At 41.3% G+C, this 20,012-nt stretch overlaps 1 protein-coding gene across 4 annotated transcripts in view; it reads left to right on the top strand.

Moving 5' to 3' along the window:
• Positions 1-274: 274 nt before the first annotated feature.
• The window catches only part of LOC135541753 (sodium- and chloride-dependent GABA transporter 2-like), a 32,497-nt gene continuing 12,759 nt past the window's right edge, over positions 275-20,012 (top strand). Inside the window, exons 1-7 of one of the 4 annotated variants that reach the window (XM_064968094.1) lie at positions 275-479; positions 600-703; positions 1,293-1,489; positions 5,543-5,677; positions 6,718-6,858; positions 17,140-17,227; positions 18,148-18,280. In XM_064968094.1, the coding sequence (XP_064824166.1) occupies positions 612-703; positions 1,293-1,489; positions 5,543-5,677; positions 6,718-6,858; positions 17,140-17,227; positions 18,148-18,280 (786 nt within the window). In that variant the 5' untranslated portion in view covers positions 275-479; positions 600-611. Of the gene's footprint in view, positions 480-547; positions 704-1,292; positions 1,490-1,698; positions 1,747-4,274; positions 4,527-5,542; positions 5,678-6,717; positions 6,859-17,139; positions 17,228-18,147; positions 18,281-20,012 lie in introns of those variants that run through there. The other 3 variants (XM_064968093.1, XM_064968095.1, XM_064968096.1) reach the window with 3 other exon arrangements.

The raw sequence follows: 20,012 nt of genomic DNA on the forward strand, positions 1-20,012 counted from the left end.
CTGAGAACCGCTACTTGAAAAAATTGTTCCTTGACACGAACAAAAACTGCAGTAATGTATTCAATTAAAATGTGTTATGTATATTGTACATCTTAATAAAACACAGATAAGTTTCTTGTTTTACAAAGATATAATAGGGAGAGAAGGGATTGTTGACTAAATATGTTTAAATAACAACATAATAAGTGGTCCATGATCAGCATTTCCCGATTACCAAATAACCAAAGCCTAATGACCAGCTCTGACATACCAGAGACAGCTCAGCTTATCTGGTTTAGTTGTTAGCGACTTTGCCAATCTCAATGACCCCAACAGCTCGGTCCCAGTGGAAAAGTACTCCCAGGAAATTATTCTGTGTTGTTTTTCTCTGTAGCAGTTCTTAACACAATAACAAGCTCATACAACAGGCCTGACTGGCTATCCGTTTATTTGTGCTATACTTTTTTCAGCCTCCTCCATCACCCTATTCTCAAGGCAATGTATGAAGATTATGATGAAAGTTGTGAAGGGTAGTTACTAAAAATGAATTGTTTGACTAGTTTGTTGTGATTGTTGGTCTAGGCTACTCATGACATCTCTGCTTTGTTCTGGGTATGCAGCTGCTTAGGAGCATGCTGTCTGAGGGGAATACTGATCAGTCTGCCGTTACAGCACAGACCCAGACCACTGCGAGGATGGGGGAGGAGACAATGGTAATGGAGGGGTAAGTACGTTATTATGTTTGCTCTGCATATTTCACTCTACAGTATCCAAATGGTTTAGTTTTGTCAGGTAATTGTGCTATATAGCCATACATTTAAACCTGAAAGTGAGAAAAATGTCCACTGTTGGTAATCCTACATGGGCAAATTAATGAAGCTTACTACTGGTGCCAAGTAAGGATCAGCTGAGTAGTTTTAGGCTGTTACACACTGGGAGAACAATGGATGCAACATTAGAACTTCCTCAGACACTTGTGAGAATACCACGGGACAAAGGTATCTCTGTGCGCAACCTGAAGATACAGCATTATCTATGCCCAACTCCTTGCAGATGACGGAACGCCTATTGGCACCAAATCACTTTAAAGAGGTGGGGTGTTGTGGTTCACTAGGTTCAGAAAGTACAGAGTGAGTGATTAGGTTCAGAACGTACATAGTGAGTGATAGGCTATTTAATTGGAAATTAAGCAATGAGAACATTTATCAAATTTGGTGCTTGTCTTTATGATTTTTAACAAATACCTAAATAAACAAGGTTTCGGTATAATTGTATTAACCCAAAGACTGCTGTGTGCTGGTGACCATGACTAGAAATTTCCCAAAGGATCACAGTCATAACCTGCCTGCCCAGGACATCAGTCTGGTGAAGGGCCAAAAGAAGAGCCAGTTGCTGCTAGACCGTGGCCAGTGGGCCAACAAGCTAGAGTTCCTCTTGGCCGTGGCAGGCACCTTGGTGGGGCTGGGGAACTTGTGGAGGTTCCCATATCTGTGTTACAAAAATGGAGGAGGTAAGGGACGCTACCGCACGCTTGAGACAACTGCACACTTTGTCTGAACACTGCTACTGCATTTACACTAGGGTCATGGACTAAGTGAACTTGATTGCCATGTCAACACCATGGGAAAGAATAACCTTGCTATTCTTATTATTTATGTTTATCTTAATTAATATTTGACTTGATATGGTTGTAAGGTACTATACTGTCTTTCCCCACAGGTTTCATTATGATCTTAGTGGGTGTAGTTGGTGACACTTTACATTAAGGTACCTTTTAAGGCAGTTATAACTGTTTATAAACTACATATTAATTAACTAATGATTAAATGTCTTGGAAACCCTTTAACCCTATAGAGTCTATGCCCTGTCTAAGCCGGGGTACGGGGGTTCTAATCTAACATATGGAATTGTTTTAAGATGGTCATACTAAAGATCATTTAGCTATTTGATTTGGAATTTTAAGACCCCTTAAAGTATAAAAAATATGTACAAAAATTAGTGGAGGAAACATTGAATTTGACATTACTGCTTTTCGCCAATAGAAACACATTGAATAACGGATTCACTACATGGAACAACAGATAGCCCCCCCAAAAATCTAAAGGAAGTTTGTTCTGAAGTGTCTGTCTTATATGTGAGAGATATAAGAAAGACCAGGAAACTATTAGAATGGTTTTTTACATGTATTTATCTCCTTATTTTAGGCACTAAACTACAATATCTCCATATATAATTCCATAAATGTTTAAAACTGGTACCAGGGACCTTCAGACAAATCTTGTGGCTTGTGGGCGTCCTAGAGCAAAATGGAGAAAACCATCAAGTTCGTGAGAGTCTCATCTTTAAATGTTTTTGTGAAAATACCAATTTTCGGGAAGTCTCATGGTCTGACAAACAGTGCTCCAGTTCTGCCACTTTTTCACTGGAAGGATGATATCTGCAGATGTGGTGGATTGAGACGCAGCCCATGCAAAAAAAAACCTATCTCTTGAACAGACGGATTTTGACAGGGATTTTTGTATTATGTTAATTCGATTTCCATGGGGGCGAGGAAATTGTAGGTTAAGGATTAAGGGTACCTTGTGTTACCTGAGCTTGTAAAATTTATATAGCTTGTGAAATTGAAGCAACATTTGATCTCCTCTGGTATGGCTTGATAGGAAATGTTTGATACCGATACCTACATTGAATGCATTAAATAGGTGTGGGGTGTGAACAGTAAAAGGGGAAACAAGTATTAAGATCACTTTATTGCACACAAGGTCTTTACTAACTTCCGCTTTTAACCCAACCCCTCTGAAAATTGTGTGGGGTGCATAGCTCAAGGGCACAATGGCAGACAATGGCATGAAGGAATTGATACCAGCAACCCTCTGGTTGCCAGCTCACTTCCCACCAGCATATATTTATATCAGTGGGTAGGTAGAGACTTCAGCTTTCTCCTCATATGTAGACAAAAAATGAAGGTATGGCACTTTGCACAAGCCCTGCATGTTTAAAATATCCTATTGGATATCAGAGTGGCGGTAACTCACCAGCACTTCCAGCATTACGACCAGGAATACGACTTTCTCAAAGCGGATCCTTTGTTCGTATTACCCAGGGCAATTGAACTGATTCCAGAGGCCGACCCAAAACAACGCAGGTAATCGGAGTGGTCTTCTAGTCCGATTTAGGAGGCGCACACCACCCACCGCTGACGAGTATATTACTTGCTAATGTTCATAAATAACATGTTCATGGATAATAAAATTGACGAGCTCAGGTCAAGGGTTGCTTTCCAGAGAGACATCAGGGATTGTAACATACTGTACTCTGTTTCACGGAAACATGGCTCTCTCAGGATATACTGTCTGAATCGGTCTCGCCATCTGGATTCTCAGTTCATCGCGCCGACAGGAATAAATATCTCTCCGTGATTAACGACTCATGATGTAATTGTGATAACATACAGGAACTCAAGTCCTTTTGTTCACCTAGAATATCTCACAATCAAATGCCGACTGTATTATCTCCCAAGATAATTTTCTTCGGTTATAGTCATGGCTGTGTATATCCCCCCTCTAGCCGATACCACGACGGCCCTCAAGGAACTTCACTGGACTTTATGCAAACTGGAAACAATATATCCTGAAGTTGCATTTATTGTAGCTGGGGATTTTAACAAAGCAAATTTGAGTAAAAGGCTGCCTAAATTCGATCAACATATTGATTGTAGTACTCACGCTACTCAATCACTTGACCACTGTTACTCCAACTTTCAGGATGAAAGTGCGAACCACCGCATTTAACCATGGCAAGGTGACTGGGAATATGGCAGAATAGAAACAGAGTAGTTATTTCCTCCGCAAGGAAATCAAACAGGCAAAACGTCATTATAGAGACAAATTGGAGTCTCAAGTCACACGCTCAGACACGAGACGTATGTGACAGGGTCTACAGACAATCACGGACTACAAAAGGAAAACCAGCCACGTCGCGGACACCGACGTCTTGCTTCCGGACAAGCAAAACACCTTCTTTGCCCACTTTGAGGATAACACACTGACACAGCCTGCTAACAAGGACTGTGGGTTCTCCTTCTCCATGGCCAACATGAGTAAGACATTTAAACGTGTTAACCCACGCAAGGCTGCGGCCCAGATGGCATCTGAAGTCGCGTCCTCAGAGCATGCGCTAACCAGCTGGCTGGTGTGTTTATGGACATATTCAATCTCTGCTCAACAGCACCTCTTCAACCACAGGAGGCTGAAGAAATGTGGCTTGTCACCTAAAACCCTCACAAACTTTTACAGATACACAATTGAAAGCATCCTGTCGGGCTGTGTCGGGCTGTATACGGCAACTGCACTGCCCGCAACCGCAGGGCTCTCCAGAGGATGATGCGGTCTGTCCAACGCATCAACGGGCGCAAACTACCTGCCCTGCAGGACACCTACAGCCAGCACCCAATGTCACAGGAAGGCCAAAAAGTTAATTAAGGACAACAACCACCCGAGCCACTGCCTGATCACTGAGTTATCATCCAGAAGGCGAGGTCAGTACAGGTACGTCAAAGCTGGGACTGAGAGACTGAATAACAGCTTAATGTCACTTTAATAATGTTTAATCTAATAATAATAATAATCTTGCATTACTCATCTCATATGTATATACTTTATTCTATACTATTCTACTGTATCTTAGTCTATGCCGCTCTGACATTGCTTGTCCATATATTTATATATTCTTAATTCCATTGCTTTACTTATTGTGTGTATTGGGTATATGTTTTTGTTGTTGTTAGATATTACTTGTTAGATATTACTGCACTGTCGGAGCAAGAGCAGAAGCATTTCGCTAATAACATCTGCTAAACACGTGTATGTGACCAATAAAATTGGATTGGTTTTAAAATGGCTGTGTTCCAACTGAAATTTGTCCGTGTTCACAGCGCCACAATTAGGTAAAAGATTTGAAATGTCATTTTCCAACAACAACAAAAAAGACATTCCCTTTGGAACAGTAATTGGTGACATATTTTATCTCATAACAAACCGCTCAAATCTCTTTTCGGGAACTCCCCCCCCCCCCACCTTCATCTGAATCCCAGAGTTCTTACCTTTTTAACTGTAATAAGCATGTGTTTGTAGGACTTATAGTTGGAGACCGAAATGTACTTAATGAGGGTAGTATTCAATATTATGTGTCATTTAACAAATGCCACCAGAGGGGGTCAGAGTTTATTAAGGCAAATTTCCTGCAATTGTTCACATTTTGCATTGTCTTATGTGTGTTCATGTGATATTTGAGTGACTCAAACATTACAAGAAAATCAATGGGCTAGTTAATCTAGATTTCTAAAAAGTTATAAATAGGAAAACTGATGATACACTATTATTACATATTTCAGGAGTAAGTTGAAAGCCAGACTGAGTTCCTTAAAAAAAAACTGTGGGGCCTGTTTGGGAACTGCTGGCCGAGACCATGTGATTAACATTTTATGAGGTTGGCATGAAGGGCATCCTCCACTCGGCATGTGGATCAAGTTAGGCATAACAACACTTTGTAACCTTCCTCATAGGTGCATTCCTGATTCCCTATGTTCTGTTCCTGCTCTCCTGTGGGATCCCCATGTTTCTCCTGGAGACAGCCATGGGACAGTACACCTCGCAGGGCTGCATCACCTGCTGGAGACACTTCTGCCCTCTCTTTGAAGGTTACTACTGTAATAATAGAATTTCATATAGAATCCCTGCACGTGTGTGTGTGTGTGTGTGTGTGAGAGAGAAATACATTTACATTACATTTAAGTCATTTAGCAGACGCTCTTATCCAGAGCGACTTACAAATTGGTGAATTCACCTTCTGACATCCAGTGGAACAGATACTGGTAGGATATTTATAGCTGCAAGAACATTTCATTTTAGGGACCCTCATAGTACAGTATGTACTGTGCTGTGCTGATGGATTTTGTTTTGTAAATAGCAGGTGATGCCAAGGGGAAATATTCCACACAATACAGTGGGGCAAAAAAGTATTTAGTCAGCCACCAATTGTGCAAGTTCTCCCACTTAAAAAGATGAAAGATGCCTGTAATTTTCATCATAGGTACACTTCAACTATGACAGACAAATTGAGAAGAAAAAAAACTAGAAAATCACATTGTATGAATTTTTATGAATTTATTTGCAAATTATTATTTTGAGAATTATTATTCTCAGAAGCTACCCGGAACATATCCCAGTCCAAAACCATCTTGAAGCGTGGATTTCGGTTGGTCAGACCAGCGTTGAATAGTCCTTAGCACATGTACTTCCTGTTTGAGTTTCTGCCTATAGCAAAGGTGGAGCAAAATGGAGTCAGGGTCAGATTTGCCGAAAGGAGGACGGGAGAGGGCCTTGTATGCATCCCGGAAGTTGGTGTAACAGTGGTCTAGTGATTTAGCAGCGCGAGTACTACAGTCGATATGTTGATTGAATTTAGGCGGCCTTTTCCTCAACTTTGCTTTGTTAAAATCCCCAGCTACAATAATTGCAACTTGAGGATATATTGTTTCCAGTTTGCATAAAGTCCAGTGAAGTTCCTTGAGGGCCGTCGTGCTATCGGCTTGAGGGGGGATATACACGGCTGTAACAACATCCCCTCAAAGCCAACCTCATCAGAATGGAAAACACAAAACCTGCAAACAGGAAACTGTGTACATTTACATTCATATTTAAGTGCACTTAGATTTACATGAGTTTTGTTTATCCCCAGGGATTGGTTATGCCACCCAGGTGGTCATTGCGTATGCTGCAGTGTCATACATCATCATCCAGGCCTGGGCCTTCTTCTACTTGTTCTCCTCCTTCAGTGCCGAGGTGCCATGGGCCAGCTGCAGAAACCCCTGGAATACAGGTAATAACAGTAACATGGGTAATAACAGTCAATAACACAGGTAATAACAGCAACATGGGTAATAACAGTCAATAACACAGGTAATAATAGTTTGTAACAAGGCAATAGCAGTTACAATTATATGCATATTGAGATATACAATAGGTCAATTACACAAGCAATGACAGTTAATAACAGGTAATAACAGGTGATAACACAAGTAATAACATGTAACAGTTAATAAAACATGTATTAATAGTTAATAACATTTATACACAGCAAATAAGTTAATTACATAGGGAATAACAATTAACCCTGAAGGACAACACACACCACGCCGATTGTCAATCTTCTGTTCGTCTGCTGCTTGTTCGGCGTGGTTTGTTTTTGGGACCACCTGCTGATGGATGTCTGGCTGCCAACATTTTTGTACGATTCTATATGAGGAATCGGTTTGCATTCACTTTGCAAATTACATCCGGCACTCTGTTCAGAGGTGCTAAGTACTATCGGTTGGCAAAAGCTATTGGTGTGTCCGAGCCTTAAAAGTGGCAACATGTTTATATACTTAAAAGTACCAACTCCAAATTGGTAATGATTGCGAAGAGACTGTCTGTCAAGCAGTAACACATTTTTATTTTATTAACCTTTTCACACCTTTATAGTCAAATGTGATGTATGCTTTTCATGTTTTAAGTTATTTTTGATCAATATCAATCACAAAAACTTGGCATAAACCTTTGTCTGTTATTCATTCAATGTTTTGTGTTTCTCTGATACTGAGAGGCTGAGAAATTGGCGATTGAGTTAATCTGACATACTGGTGTGAACTAAGATGGCCGCCGATATGGCTGCCGCTGCCATATTAAACTTTTGACTCTTGACTTTGAATGCTATGGGTTATCAACTCAACTTGGTGGGGAGACATATTCTGGAGGGTAAATCATTTGGTATTTATATTTTTGAGCAGAGGTGGCCACAGGTCCCAGAAGTGGGGGCAAAGTTTTATTCCCCTTGGGCCCAGAGTTTTTCCTTGATGGTAAACAGGTAAAACTTCAGAACCTAGTTGTAGCAGGGATTGACTTTAAAACCTCTTAAATGTAACTACATGTAATCTAATCCACGAAAGTAATTATTTATCATGGGGACCATAAACAAGTAATGCTGCACACTCCAAGAAAGGTTAATATCTCACCTTTCTGGTAAAAATAGATGAGGTGTAGTCACTTTTGAGGAACAGTATACATATATTTTTTAACTAGGCAAGTCAGTTAAGAACAAATTCTTATTTTCAATGACGGCCTAGGAACAGTGGGTTAACTTCCTGTTCAGGGGCAGAACGACAGTTTTTGTACCTTGTCAGCTCAGGGATTCGAACTTGCAACCTTTCGGTTACTAGTCCAATGCTCTAACCCAATAGGCTACACTGCCGCATATAATATCAATATGAAAATATAAGTACAGCACAAGGATAGAACTACATACATTTAAAATGAGAATACACACTTTCCTAAATGTATGTTTAGCATTCCATACATCATGTTCTCATTATAACAGCAATGCTGCAGCCATTCATTTTCTTATGTATTGCTATCCTTCATTCTACTATTATAATTGCTTTGTCTAAGCATGTCCTGATATCCTAATCTCACAGCATCCTTGAATCCTGATATCCTAATCTCACAGCACTTGTTGTTCTGTAAACACCAGAGAGAATCTCACATCGGTATCCTTAGTTCTTCTGTTTTACGTCAATACTATGCATAATCATGTGATTCATAGATGCTACTGAATACAAGTACACCACACACAAAAAAACAAAATGGAAATGCAATAATCATGTCAAGTGGAGTTTCAACAAAGTCATTAACTTCTGCTCCATTCCCCTGGCATGAACAGAGCCACATGTCATATCGTATGGTGTAACACCGAAGTTTCACACCTGCTATGTTCCCCTGACGTGAACGCAGCAACCTTGAATCGTGTAGAGTTGCACCATAATCAGAAAATTCCCTTGATGTGAATAAAGCTACCTTGTTTTGCTTAATTCCCCTGATGTGAATAAAGCTACCTTGTTTTGCTAAATTTCCCTGTTGTGATTATAGCTACCTTGTTTAACAATATTCCCCTGATGTGAATAAAGCTACTGTACCTTATTTCGCTAAATTCCTCTACCTTGTCAATATAAAAAATACACTTTTAAATGTATGATAAATACTCATTGATTCTTGAAGAATATAACTTATATATCCATCACGAGATTATAATTTTCTTTCTAATAGAACCCCAAATATAAGCTTGTTTTACTCCTTGTAAACAACACTGTATAGACTTAAACTGTCATTTTGATCACATGGATGGTCAGTCCTTTTTTTGGGGCTTTTAGTTTCGTTAAACTGTCACACTCCATGAGAACCAAAAATATAAGTTTACTTTACTCCAATGTTTGTAAACATTGTAAATGTAAACAAATACTGTATAGCCTCATAACATGGTTAAAACAGTATAAACCCAGAGTCGTTACACTACTCCCTCCTTTCAAAGAGCGCGTCCTCGCGCAGTACTGTAAATTAAAGATACTAATTTTTGATAAGAGTATTATTAAAATTATAAATCATTTTAATAATACTCTTATCAAAAATGTGTATCTTTAATTTACAGTATTGTAATGAAACAGCAGGGAGCAGGTCTCGAACCCTCGACCTTCAAGCCCGAGGTCAGGCGTGCTATCGACTGTGCCGCAAAAGCATGCTTGTGCGGCAGAGTCGATTTCCGCAGCAATGTTCCAACATCTAGTGGAAGCCTTCCCAGCCTTCCCTAGCAAAGGGGCGACCAACTCCATATTAATGCCGATGATTTTGGAATGAGATGTTTGACGAGTAGGTGTCCACATGCTTTTTGCTTTTGGTCATGTAGTGTATTTAATTAAAAAAGGGAAAGTTAATAAAGGGAAAGGGGGATATCTAGTCAGTTGTGCAACTGAAATGTGTCTTCCGCAACTGAAATGTGTCTTCCGCATTTAACTCAACTACTCTGAATCAGAGAGCCATGCCATTAAGGTAAAATAAAAAGGCCTACAGGAAAGGGGAGAAATCTACACTGAGTGTACAAAACATTAGGAATACCATCCTAATATTGCGTTGGGGCATGGTGTCGAAAGCATTCCACAGTGATGCTGGCCCATGGATGGATGTCCTTTTGGTGGTGGACCATTCTTGATATACACAGGGAACTGTTGAGCATGAAAAACCCAGCAACGTTGCAGTTCTTGACACACTCAAACCGTTGCTCCTGAAAACTACTACCATACCCCGGTCAAAGGCTAATAAATCTTTTGTCTTGCCCATTCACCTTCCGAATGGCACACACACGCAATCCATGTCTCAATTGATTCAAGGCTAAAAAATCCTTCTTTAACCTGTCTCCTTTTTTTAACCAGGCAAGTCAGTTAAGAACAAATTCTTATTTTCAATGACGGCCTAGGAACAGTGTGTTAACTGCCTGTTCAGGGGCAGAACGCCAGATTTGTACCTTGTCAGCTCGGGGGTTTGAACTTGCAAACCTTCCGGTTACTAGTCCAACGCTCTAACCACTAGGCTACCCTGCAGCCCCAATGATTAAAGTGGGTTTAACCAGTGGCATCAATAAGGGATCATAGCTTTCACCTGTATTCACCTGGTCAGTCTGTGACAAGGAAATCGTGGATAGGTGAGGCCTTTGAAGGTATGCATCCAGTACGTAGGTAGCTAGTTTGTCATTTATTGTGGGGGCGAGTCTAAAACTGAGCTCAGGAGGTTCAGTTAACATTTCACATAATGTGGGGTCACTACGGATGATGTCCCAATTACTTTTGATGATTTGTCTGATTTGGACTGCTTCCATACTGTACCGTGTAACAAAATAGGGCTTTTGAGCCTGTTCTCGTTTACGTTTGTGACAAAGCAGCTCATTTCTATCAAGTGACAGGGCTCTGTCATGAGCTTGTGTAAGCATCTGAGGCTGGTACCCTCTCTGCTTAAAGCGTTGCTGCATGTGACATGTCGGGGTGGCAGGGTAGCCTAGTGGTTACAGCGTTGGACTAGTAACCAGAAGGTTGCAAGTTCAAATCCGCGAGCTGACTAGGTACAAATCTGTCGTTCTGCCCCTGAACAGGCAGTTAACCCACTGTTCCTAGGCCGTCATTGAAAATAAGAATTTGTTCTTAACTGACTTGCCTAGTTAAATAAAGGAAAAATAAACATACTGTACACATCTAAGTTGCTGAAGTTGTCCAAATGGAATGTTGTTGAAAAGCCACAGGGGGTGGAAACTGTCTTCATGGAGTATGGTGTTCTGATCCATACTCTTTCTGTAGATAGAAGTGTGTAAGTTGCTTTGGTCGACCTTTGCGATTTTTCAGTCAAGAAAGTTGATCTTGGTTTGATCACACTCCAAGCTCAGCTTCAGGTTTTCATTGGTTCAGTTATTTTATGCATGGAAATCCAACAGTTTCTGTTCAGAGTCAGAGAAGACAGAATCACTTCGTCAATGTACCGGCCCCACCAGACACTCTTGTCTTGAAAGATATTGGTGGCAAAGTATATAAACCAGTCCTCCCATAGTCCTAAAAACAAGTTAGCATTATTTGGTGCGAAGCAAGCTCCCAAAGCTATCCCCTTATCCTGTCTTTACAGTTGGTCCTGGAACAGGAAGACATTGTTATTTTGGGTCCACAGTGAGTTGCACAATAAAGTCACTAGGGGGCATCAGGTCACCAGGTCTTGACTCGTTATAAAGCCTAAATGCCTTCATCATGGACTATGGACTCCCATGGACTCCCTTGTCTGCACTTTTTATGATGACATCATCATTTGCTGATAGCCCTTTGAGCTCTTCAGATTTTTTGTGGGGGTTCAAGTTGTGCTGGCATGTCTTCTGTTCATTAAATGTTCTACGTCATAAGACAACTTTTAGTGAAGATGTTCAATGTAGTTTGTATTAATGGGTAGAAAGGTGGACTTAGGTCAGAAGGAATAGTCTATGTGAGGCACACTAGTAGAGGAACAGGTCTTTTTTTGGTCATTTAGCAGACAACCCTTTCCAGAGCGATTTGCAGTGGTGAGTCCCTATTTTTTCATACTGGTTCCCCGTAGGAATCGAACCCACAACATTGCCGTTCAAGCACCACGCTCTACCAACTGAGCCACACAGGATCTATAGGCCTTCACATTGAAGGGGTTTTGCTGGTACCAGACCTTCAAATGTAAACTCCAGTAAAACATAAAAATAGCTACATTGGTATTCAACTCAACCTGAATTAGTCATGGTGAATGACAGCCTCTTTATTCATTGACAACTACTTCATACTGGATCCATACCCTCAAAAGCCTCACCTACTCAATGAAGACATATTTCTCCCCTTTCCTACACACTTAGGTCCTCACTCAAGTGTTCAGACCCCTTGACTTTTTCCACATTTTGTTACCTTACAGCCTTATTCTAAAATGGATGAAATAGTTTGCAATCTACACACAATACCCCATAATGACAAAGCAAAAAACAGGTTTTTATACGTTTTTGCAAATGTATTACAAATAAAACACAGAAATATCAAATTTACATAGTATTCAGACCCTTTACTCAGTACTTTGTTGAAGCACCTTCAAATCATATCATATTTTATTAGGGTGTCAGGTAGGGTGGAGGTGATATGGTCCTTGACTTGACTCTCAAAACACTTCATGATGATGGAAGTGAGTGCTACGGGGCGGTAGTCTTTTAGCTCAGTTACCTTAGCTTTCTTGGGAACAGCAACAATTGTGGCCCTCTTGAAGCATGTGGGAACAGCAGACTGGGATAAGGATTGATTGAATATGTCCGGGGATGATGTCTGGGCCTGCAGCCTTGCGAGGGTTAACACGTTTAAATGTTTTATTCACGTCGGCTGCAGTGAAGGAGAGTCCACAGGTTTTGGCAGCGGGCCGTGTCAGTGGCACTGTATTGTCCTCAAAGCGAGCAAAGAAGTTGTTTAGTCTGTCTTGGAGCAAGACATCCTGGTCCGCGACGGGGCTGGTTTTCTTTTTGTAATCCGTGATTTACTGTAGACCCTGCAATATACCTCTTGGGTCTGAGCCGTTGAATTGCGACTCTACTTTGTCTCTATACTGAAGCTTAGCTTGGTTGATTGCCTTGCGGAGGGAATATGCACTGTTTGTTTTCGGTCATGTTTCCGGTCACCTTGCTCTGGTTAAAAGCAGTGGTTTGCGCTTTCAGATTTGCGTGAATGCTGCCATCAATCCCCGGTTTCTGGTTTGGGAATGTTTTAATAGTTGCTGTGGGTATGACATCGCTGATGCACTTGCTCACCGAATCAGCGTATTCATCAATGTTGTTGTTTGACGCAGTGCTTGAAGCGTGGAATCAGATTGGTTGGACCAGCGTTGACCAGACTTGAGCACGGGTGCTTCCTGTTTTAGTCTCTGTCTATAGGCTGGGAGCAACCAAATGGAGTCGTGGTCAGCTTTTCCAAAAGGAGGGCGGGGGAGGGCCTTATATGCATCATGGAAGTTAGAGTGTCAATGATCCAGGGTTTTACCAGCCCTGGTAGCACAATCGATATGCTGATAGAATGTAGGGAGTCCTGTTTTCAGATTAGCCTTGTTAAAATCCCCAACTACAATGAATGCAGCCTCAGTATATGTGGCTTCCAGTTTACATAGAGTCAAATAAAGTTTGTTCAGGGTCATCGATGTGTCTGCATGGGGGGGAATATGAATTATGAATTATGGAGGCCACTGTGTTCTTGGGGACAGACATTTTTTGGTACCCTTACCCAGATCGTGCCTCAACACAATCCTGTCTCTGAGCTCTACGGATAATTCATTTGACCTCATGGCTCTGCCGTGCAGTGTGAACTGTGGGACTTATATAGATAGGTGTGTGCCTTTCCAAATCATGTTCAATCAATTGAATTCAACACAGGTGATCAATGGAAACAGGACGCACCTGAGCTCAATTTCGAGTCTGATAGCAAAGGGTCTGAATACTTATGTAAATAAGGTGTTTCTGTTTTATATTTTTAACACATTTGCAAAAATGTCTAAAAAAAACCTGCTTCGCTATGTCATTATGGCGTATTGTATGTAGATCAATGAGGGGCAAAAAAATATTTAATACTTAATCAATTTTAGAATAAGACTGTAACATCACAAAATTTTGGAAAAGTCAAGGGGTCTGAATACTTTCCGAATGCACTGTATATAGTCTATTCTGACTTGTGCCAGTTGTTCTTTCGCACTTCTATAAATTTCACTGTCAGATTGTTTGGTAATTTTCCATTTGAAGGCCGTCTTGTTGTATCTTTCAGTAGATAGCTGCCAAGCTTAAAAGTCAAACTGCCAAGCCTGTAGACCTATCTACTTGTACTATGATTATACTGATTTGGGTAGAGTGCACTAGAGATGTGGTTGTTGCACTAGGAAAATATATTCTTTACAGTCTTTTTTCAGCTGTTAATAAAATTTACTCAACAATTATGTGGTTACAATACATTGCATTACTTACATCCAAATATAGTACATAAATAGCAACTATCTGTCACATCTGCTCCTGTAACACCCTCTACTGCTCATTCTGTGTCTCCTTGACCTGCCGCCACTCCCCCAGTACTCTCTCCCTCTCTCTGTGTGTGTGTGTGTGTGTGTGTGTGTGTGTGTGTGTGTGTGTGTGTGTGTGTGTGTGTGTGTGTGTGTGTGTGTGTGTGTGTGTGTGTGTGTGTGTGTGTGATTGTGTGGGCAGAGACAGGCGTGCTGGAGTTAGAGCAGATCCCCACCATCTGCAACCTGTTCCATAATCAAGACCTCTACAAAACTCAGCCCTACCACTTCCATGCTGCCAGTTCGTAATCTCTGCTCAGTTTGGAGGGCTCTGTAACCCCCTTCATCGTGTGGACTGACCATAAATACCTGTCCTACATACAGACCGCCAAACGTCTGAACTCCCGGCAAGCCAGGTGGGCCTTGTTCTTCGGTAGATTCAATTTCACACTCACTTATTTACCCTGATCGAAGAATACCAAACCTGGTGCCCTCTATCGCCATTTCACCACCGACAACATGGTTAGCGAGCCAGAAGCAATTGTGCCATCCACCTGCATTGTTGCCGCCGTCACCTGGGAGATCGAGTCCCATATCCGCCAGGCTCAGCAGAACCAGCCTGACCCGGGTAACGGTCCTAGTAATGCTCTGTTTGTTCCAGATTGTGTTTGCTCTGATGTTCTTCAGTGGGGCCATTCTAGCCCCCTCACCTGTCACTCTGGTATGAACTGGAGCCTCGCGTTCCTGCGTCAGCGCTTTTGGTGGCCCACCATGGAGGGAGATGTCCGGGGAGTTTGTCTCAGCCTGTTTGGTTTGTGCCCGGAACAAAACCTCTAAACACACTTCCGGTCTGCTCCACCCTCTGGACTTCGTCACTGGCCTTCCCCCATCGAACGGTAACTCCGTCATCCTCACCATTATTGATAGGTTTTCCAAAATGGCTCACTTCATTCCCCTCCTCAAGCTCCCGTCCTCCAGGGAGACTGCAGACCTGTTAGTATCCCGTGTGTTTCGTCTGCATGGCATCCCCACTGACATCGTTTCCGACAGAGGACCCCAGTTTACTTCCCAGGTATGCAGATTCTTCTGTTCAGGTCTTGGTATCAATGTCAGTCTTTCTTCTGGATATCACCCCCAGACCACCGGACAGACCGAACGGGCCAACCAAGAGATGCCCTACGCTGCGTGACTTCTGCTAACCCTTCCTCCTGGAGCGCTCAGCTACCCTGGGTTGAATATGCTCACAACACCCTCACCAACGCCTCATCAGGTATGTCACCCTTCCTGTGTGCTCTGGGTTACCAACTTCCCATGTCCCCGCCCAAGAGGTTGAGGTTGCGGTTCCCTCTGTCCAGGACCATCTGCGCCATTGTCACCCAACCTGGAGGAAGGCTTTGACTGCCCTTCTTTGTGCCTCCGACAGGACCCAGTCCCAAGCCAACCTTCGCAGGGCCTTAGCTCCAGTCTACATCCCTGGGTCAAAAGGTATGGCTCTCATCAAAGAACCTGCCATTGAAGGTAGCATCAAAGAAACTTTCCCCCTGATTCATTGGTCCCTTTGAAGTTGACTGTGTCATTAACTCCTTTGCTGTGTGCCTGAAACTCCCAGCCTCTCTCAGGATCCATCCTACCTTCCATGTATCCCTGATTAAACCTGTCTGCTCCAGTCTTAGAGGGGCTGGTACTGTCACATCTGCTCCTGCAATACCCTCTACCACTCATCCTGTGTCATCCTGTGTCTCTCGGAGACAGGTGTGTTGGAGTCAGAGCAGATCCCCACCAGCTGCAACCTGTTCCATAATCAAGACCTCTACAAAAACTCAGCCCTGGTACTTCCATGCTGCCAGATCGTAATACTCTGCTCAGTCAGTCTACGTTTATAGCTGTTTGTTATTATTCAGATCTTGTTGTGCCTGTTCCTCTCCGCTATAGTTCTGCCTGCTCTGACTCTGGTCCCTGTCTCCAGTCCCACATCTAATCTGTCCTGGATTCCCCACTCTACTACTCCCTTGGATTCCCCTCCGGACCTGCTTACCCTGTCTCAACCCCTCTCGCTCCTGCCTCAGCCTCCGCACCTGGTTTCCAGAAACACGCCTGAACTTCCCCTGACCTGCACTCCATCTCCCCTGTCAATAAATACATTGGTTACTTTATCCCAGTCTCCTTGTCTGAGTCTTGGATTTCCCACTTCCACTCCACGTAACACTATCTAGTTCCAGTACAGACCAAGTGGGGCTTGTTTTGATTGTATTAGGTTAGTGTCACTATTAGCTTGTTTTACCACTTCACTTGTAAGTAGTAAGTATCAGATACAAAAGGGTAGGGGAGGAAGTTTGTTGTTTATGATGTTACCCTGATCCACTGAGTCCGCTAGATCGCATTACAGGACGTGTGTGATAATATAGACTACCACTGTAATCTTAAATGTTTCCCCAAGTTCTCAAAGGGCTCAATATGTTCTGATGTATTTTTAAGCCAAGTTTGAGCTCCCACTGAGCTGCTCATGCTGTCTCTGCATTAGACATTGTTTTGCCTCAATATCTAAACTTAGGTTTTCATTTCCAGCCTATATTATGTTTTGTATGCCTGGGTTAAAACAATGGGGTGTCTATTGACAAAACAAAATTATAATCTCCAGCCTTTGCAAGAACAATAAACATTCTGTATACACATATTACTTGAACTATTAAACTCATCTTATTTTTAATGAAAAATATTTCTCCCATAGAATCTTGTGTAGAATTTGACAAGAGGAATCTATCAGCTAACTGGACAGTCCCTGTGAATGCAACTTCACCTGCGACAGAGTTCTGGGAGTAAGTGTCATGTACAGTACTTATTGTAATATTCTAAGTGATTCTAGTTCTACAATACTCTCTCCACATGGATTATTATAGCTACTGTACACTCTACTGTGATTCTTATAATAATCAAGTGTAGTCATGTGCCAATGTTTTCATAATCACTTTTTCTCATGATCAAGTAATTCGCAAGTTATTATTATGTGTTTTCCATTTAACCATGTAATCTTTAATTAAATATCTCAACAAAGGTCTGTGTATACACGATAGATTTATATTGTATTTCTCTCTTGTTGCCAACTATCATGTCAACACACATCCTTCTAAACTAATTAAACCTAAAAGCACAAAAGTCTCATAGCAGTTTAAAATACTGTTTTGTATTTGTTCAAAATAATACTTTATCAGGGCAAATCAATAGGACTCAATCCTTACAGCTGTATTGACTTTGGGAGTTTCTGCAGCTGCTGATTGAAGATGAGTCTTGAAAAGTACAGAAGTTATCATACAGTTAGTGTCTGGCAGAACATGTTTAGGAATTGCACAACTGCAGTTTCTTCATTATTCTGTCTTTTCAATATGATATCTAAAACATCTCAAGATGTCTGTCTGTAAAATAGTGTAAAGGGAAGGCAGTGTGTCCAACCCAAACCCTGTTTGTGACGTCTGTTCTCAGGGATTAGTGTTTGGTTCAGACCACTTTGGAGAGATAGTTAGCTCCATATCCAAATGATGTAATTAATCCTTAGAACACTTTATTAATCCATAACAAGACAGAAATTGGTCTAGGCCAGGCCTATACCAACACAATTACAACCTTTTGAAGGGAGCAAAATATACATTAGTCAGGGTTACATTTTTGATACGTAGTATTTTTATTAAGTGTATGTGAACCCAGTGAGATTAAGAATCACATGTGTCTGTGCTGTTTCCAGGCGCAGGGTGTTGAGCATCTCAACAGGGATAGAACAGATTGGTAGAGTGCGGTGGGAGCTGGCTCTGTGTCTGCTGCTGGCCTGGATCCTCTGCTACTTCTGTGTCTGGAAAGGAGTGAAGTCTACTGGGAAGGTACAGTAGGCCAACAGTGCCTTGCAAAAGTATTAATCCCCCTTGAGGTTTTTCCTATTGTGTTGCATTACAACTTGTAATTGAAATGGATTTTTATTTGGATTTCATGTAATGGACATACACAAAATAGTCCAAATTTGTGAAGTGAAATTATAAAAATTACTTGTTTCATTCTTGCGACGAGCAATCCCGTATCCGGGAGCATAATCATAGCCTCAAGCTCATTACCATAACGCAACATTAACTATTCATGAAAATCGCAAATGAAATGAAAGAAATATATTCACCCACAAGCTTAGCCTTTTGTTAACAACACTGTCATCTCAGATTTTCAAAATATGCTTTTCAACCATAGCTACACAAGCATTTGTGTAAGATCATTGATAGCTAGCATAGCATTAAGCCTAGCATTCAGCAGGCAACATTTTCACAAAAACAAGAAAAGCATTCAAATAAAATAATTTACCTTTGAAGAACTTCAGATGTTTTCAATGAGGAGACTCTCAGTTAGATAGCAAATGTTCATTTTTTCCAAAAAGATTATTTGTGTAGGAGAAATCGCTCCATTTTGTTCATCATGTTTGGCTAAGAAAACCCCCCGAAAATTCAGTCATTACAACGCCAAACTTTTTTCCAAATTAACTCCATAATATCGACAGAAACATGGCAAACGTTGTTTAGAATCAATCCTCAAGGTGTTTTTCACATATCTATTCGATGATAAATCATTCGTGGCAGTTGGGTTTCTCCTCTGTAGCAAACGGAAAAGTACTGGAGCTGGAGATTACGCAATATTTGCGACGGAGGACCATCTGGTAAATGTAGTGTCTTTTGGTCAATCTTCCAATGATATGCCTACAAATATGTCACAATGCTGCAGACACCTTGGGGAAACGACGGAAAGTGTAGGCTCATTCGTGGCCCATTCACAGCCATATAAGGAGACTTTTTTCGTGACAAAATATTGCGCTTAAAACGTTTTTTTTTATCCAATAATGAAATACCGCACCCAGAGTTTCAAGAGGTTAAAAAAATTAAAAAGATTTTAAAACGGAAAAGTGGGGCGTGCATATGTATTCACCCCCTTTGCTATGAAGCCCCTAAATAAGATCTGGTGCAACCAATTACCTTCTCATAATTATTTAAATAAAGTCCACCTGTATACAATCTAAGTGTACCTGTGGATGTATTTCAAGGCCTACCTTCAAACAATACTACAAACCCGACTCAGTTACACCAGCTCTGTCAGGAGGAATGGGCCAAAATTCACCCAACTTATTGTAGGAAGCTTGGAAGGCTACCCACTGGGAATGTGATTAAATCAATAAAAGCTTAAATAAATAATTCTCTCTACTATTATTATGACATTTCACATTCTTAAAATAAAGTGGAGATCCTAACTGACCTAAGACAAGACATTTTTTCTCTGATTAAATGTCAGGAATTGAGAAACTGAGTTTAAATGTATTTGGCTAAGGTGTATGTAAACTTCCGACTTCAACTGTAAGTAATTCAGAAGTCCAAAAATGGATGAAACAGCTGCAGATTGCCCCTGTAAGTTTAAGTAAGAGTGGTTTTAAATTATTCAACCTACTTACCTGGAGTTGTGCATACGCTTTCTTAAGCTACCCCTATACCTGCAAACATTCCAGCGCTGTTGCATTCTGACATGAGTTTTTGCTTTATGTGCCAATTCACCAGGGACATTGATATATTTTCCCAAAGGGAACCA

The sequence above is a fragment of the Oncorhynchus masou genome, chromosome 6, assembly GCF_036934945.1.
Source record: "Oncorhynchus masou masou isolate Uvic2021 chromosome 6, UVic_Omas_1.1, whole genome shotgun sequence".
In the NCBI taxonomy this organism is placed as follows: domain Eukaryota; kingdom Metazoa; phylum Chordata; class Actinopteri; order Salmoniformes; family Salmonidae; genus Oncorhynchus; species Oncorhynchus masou.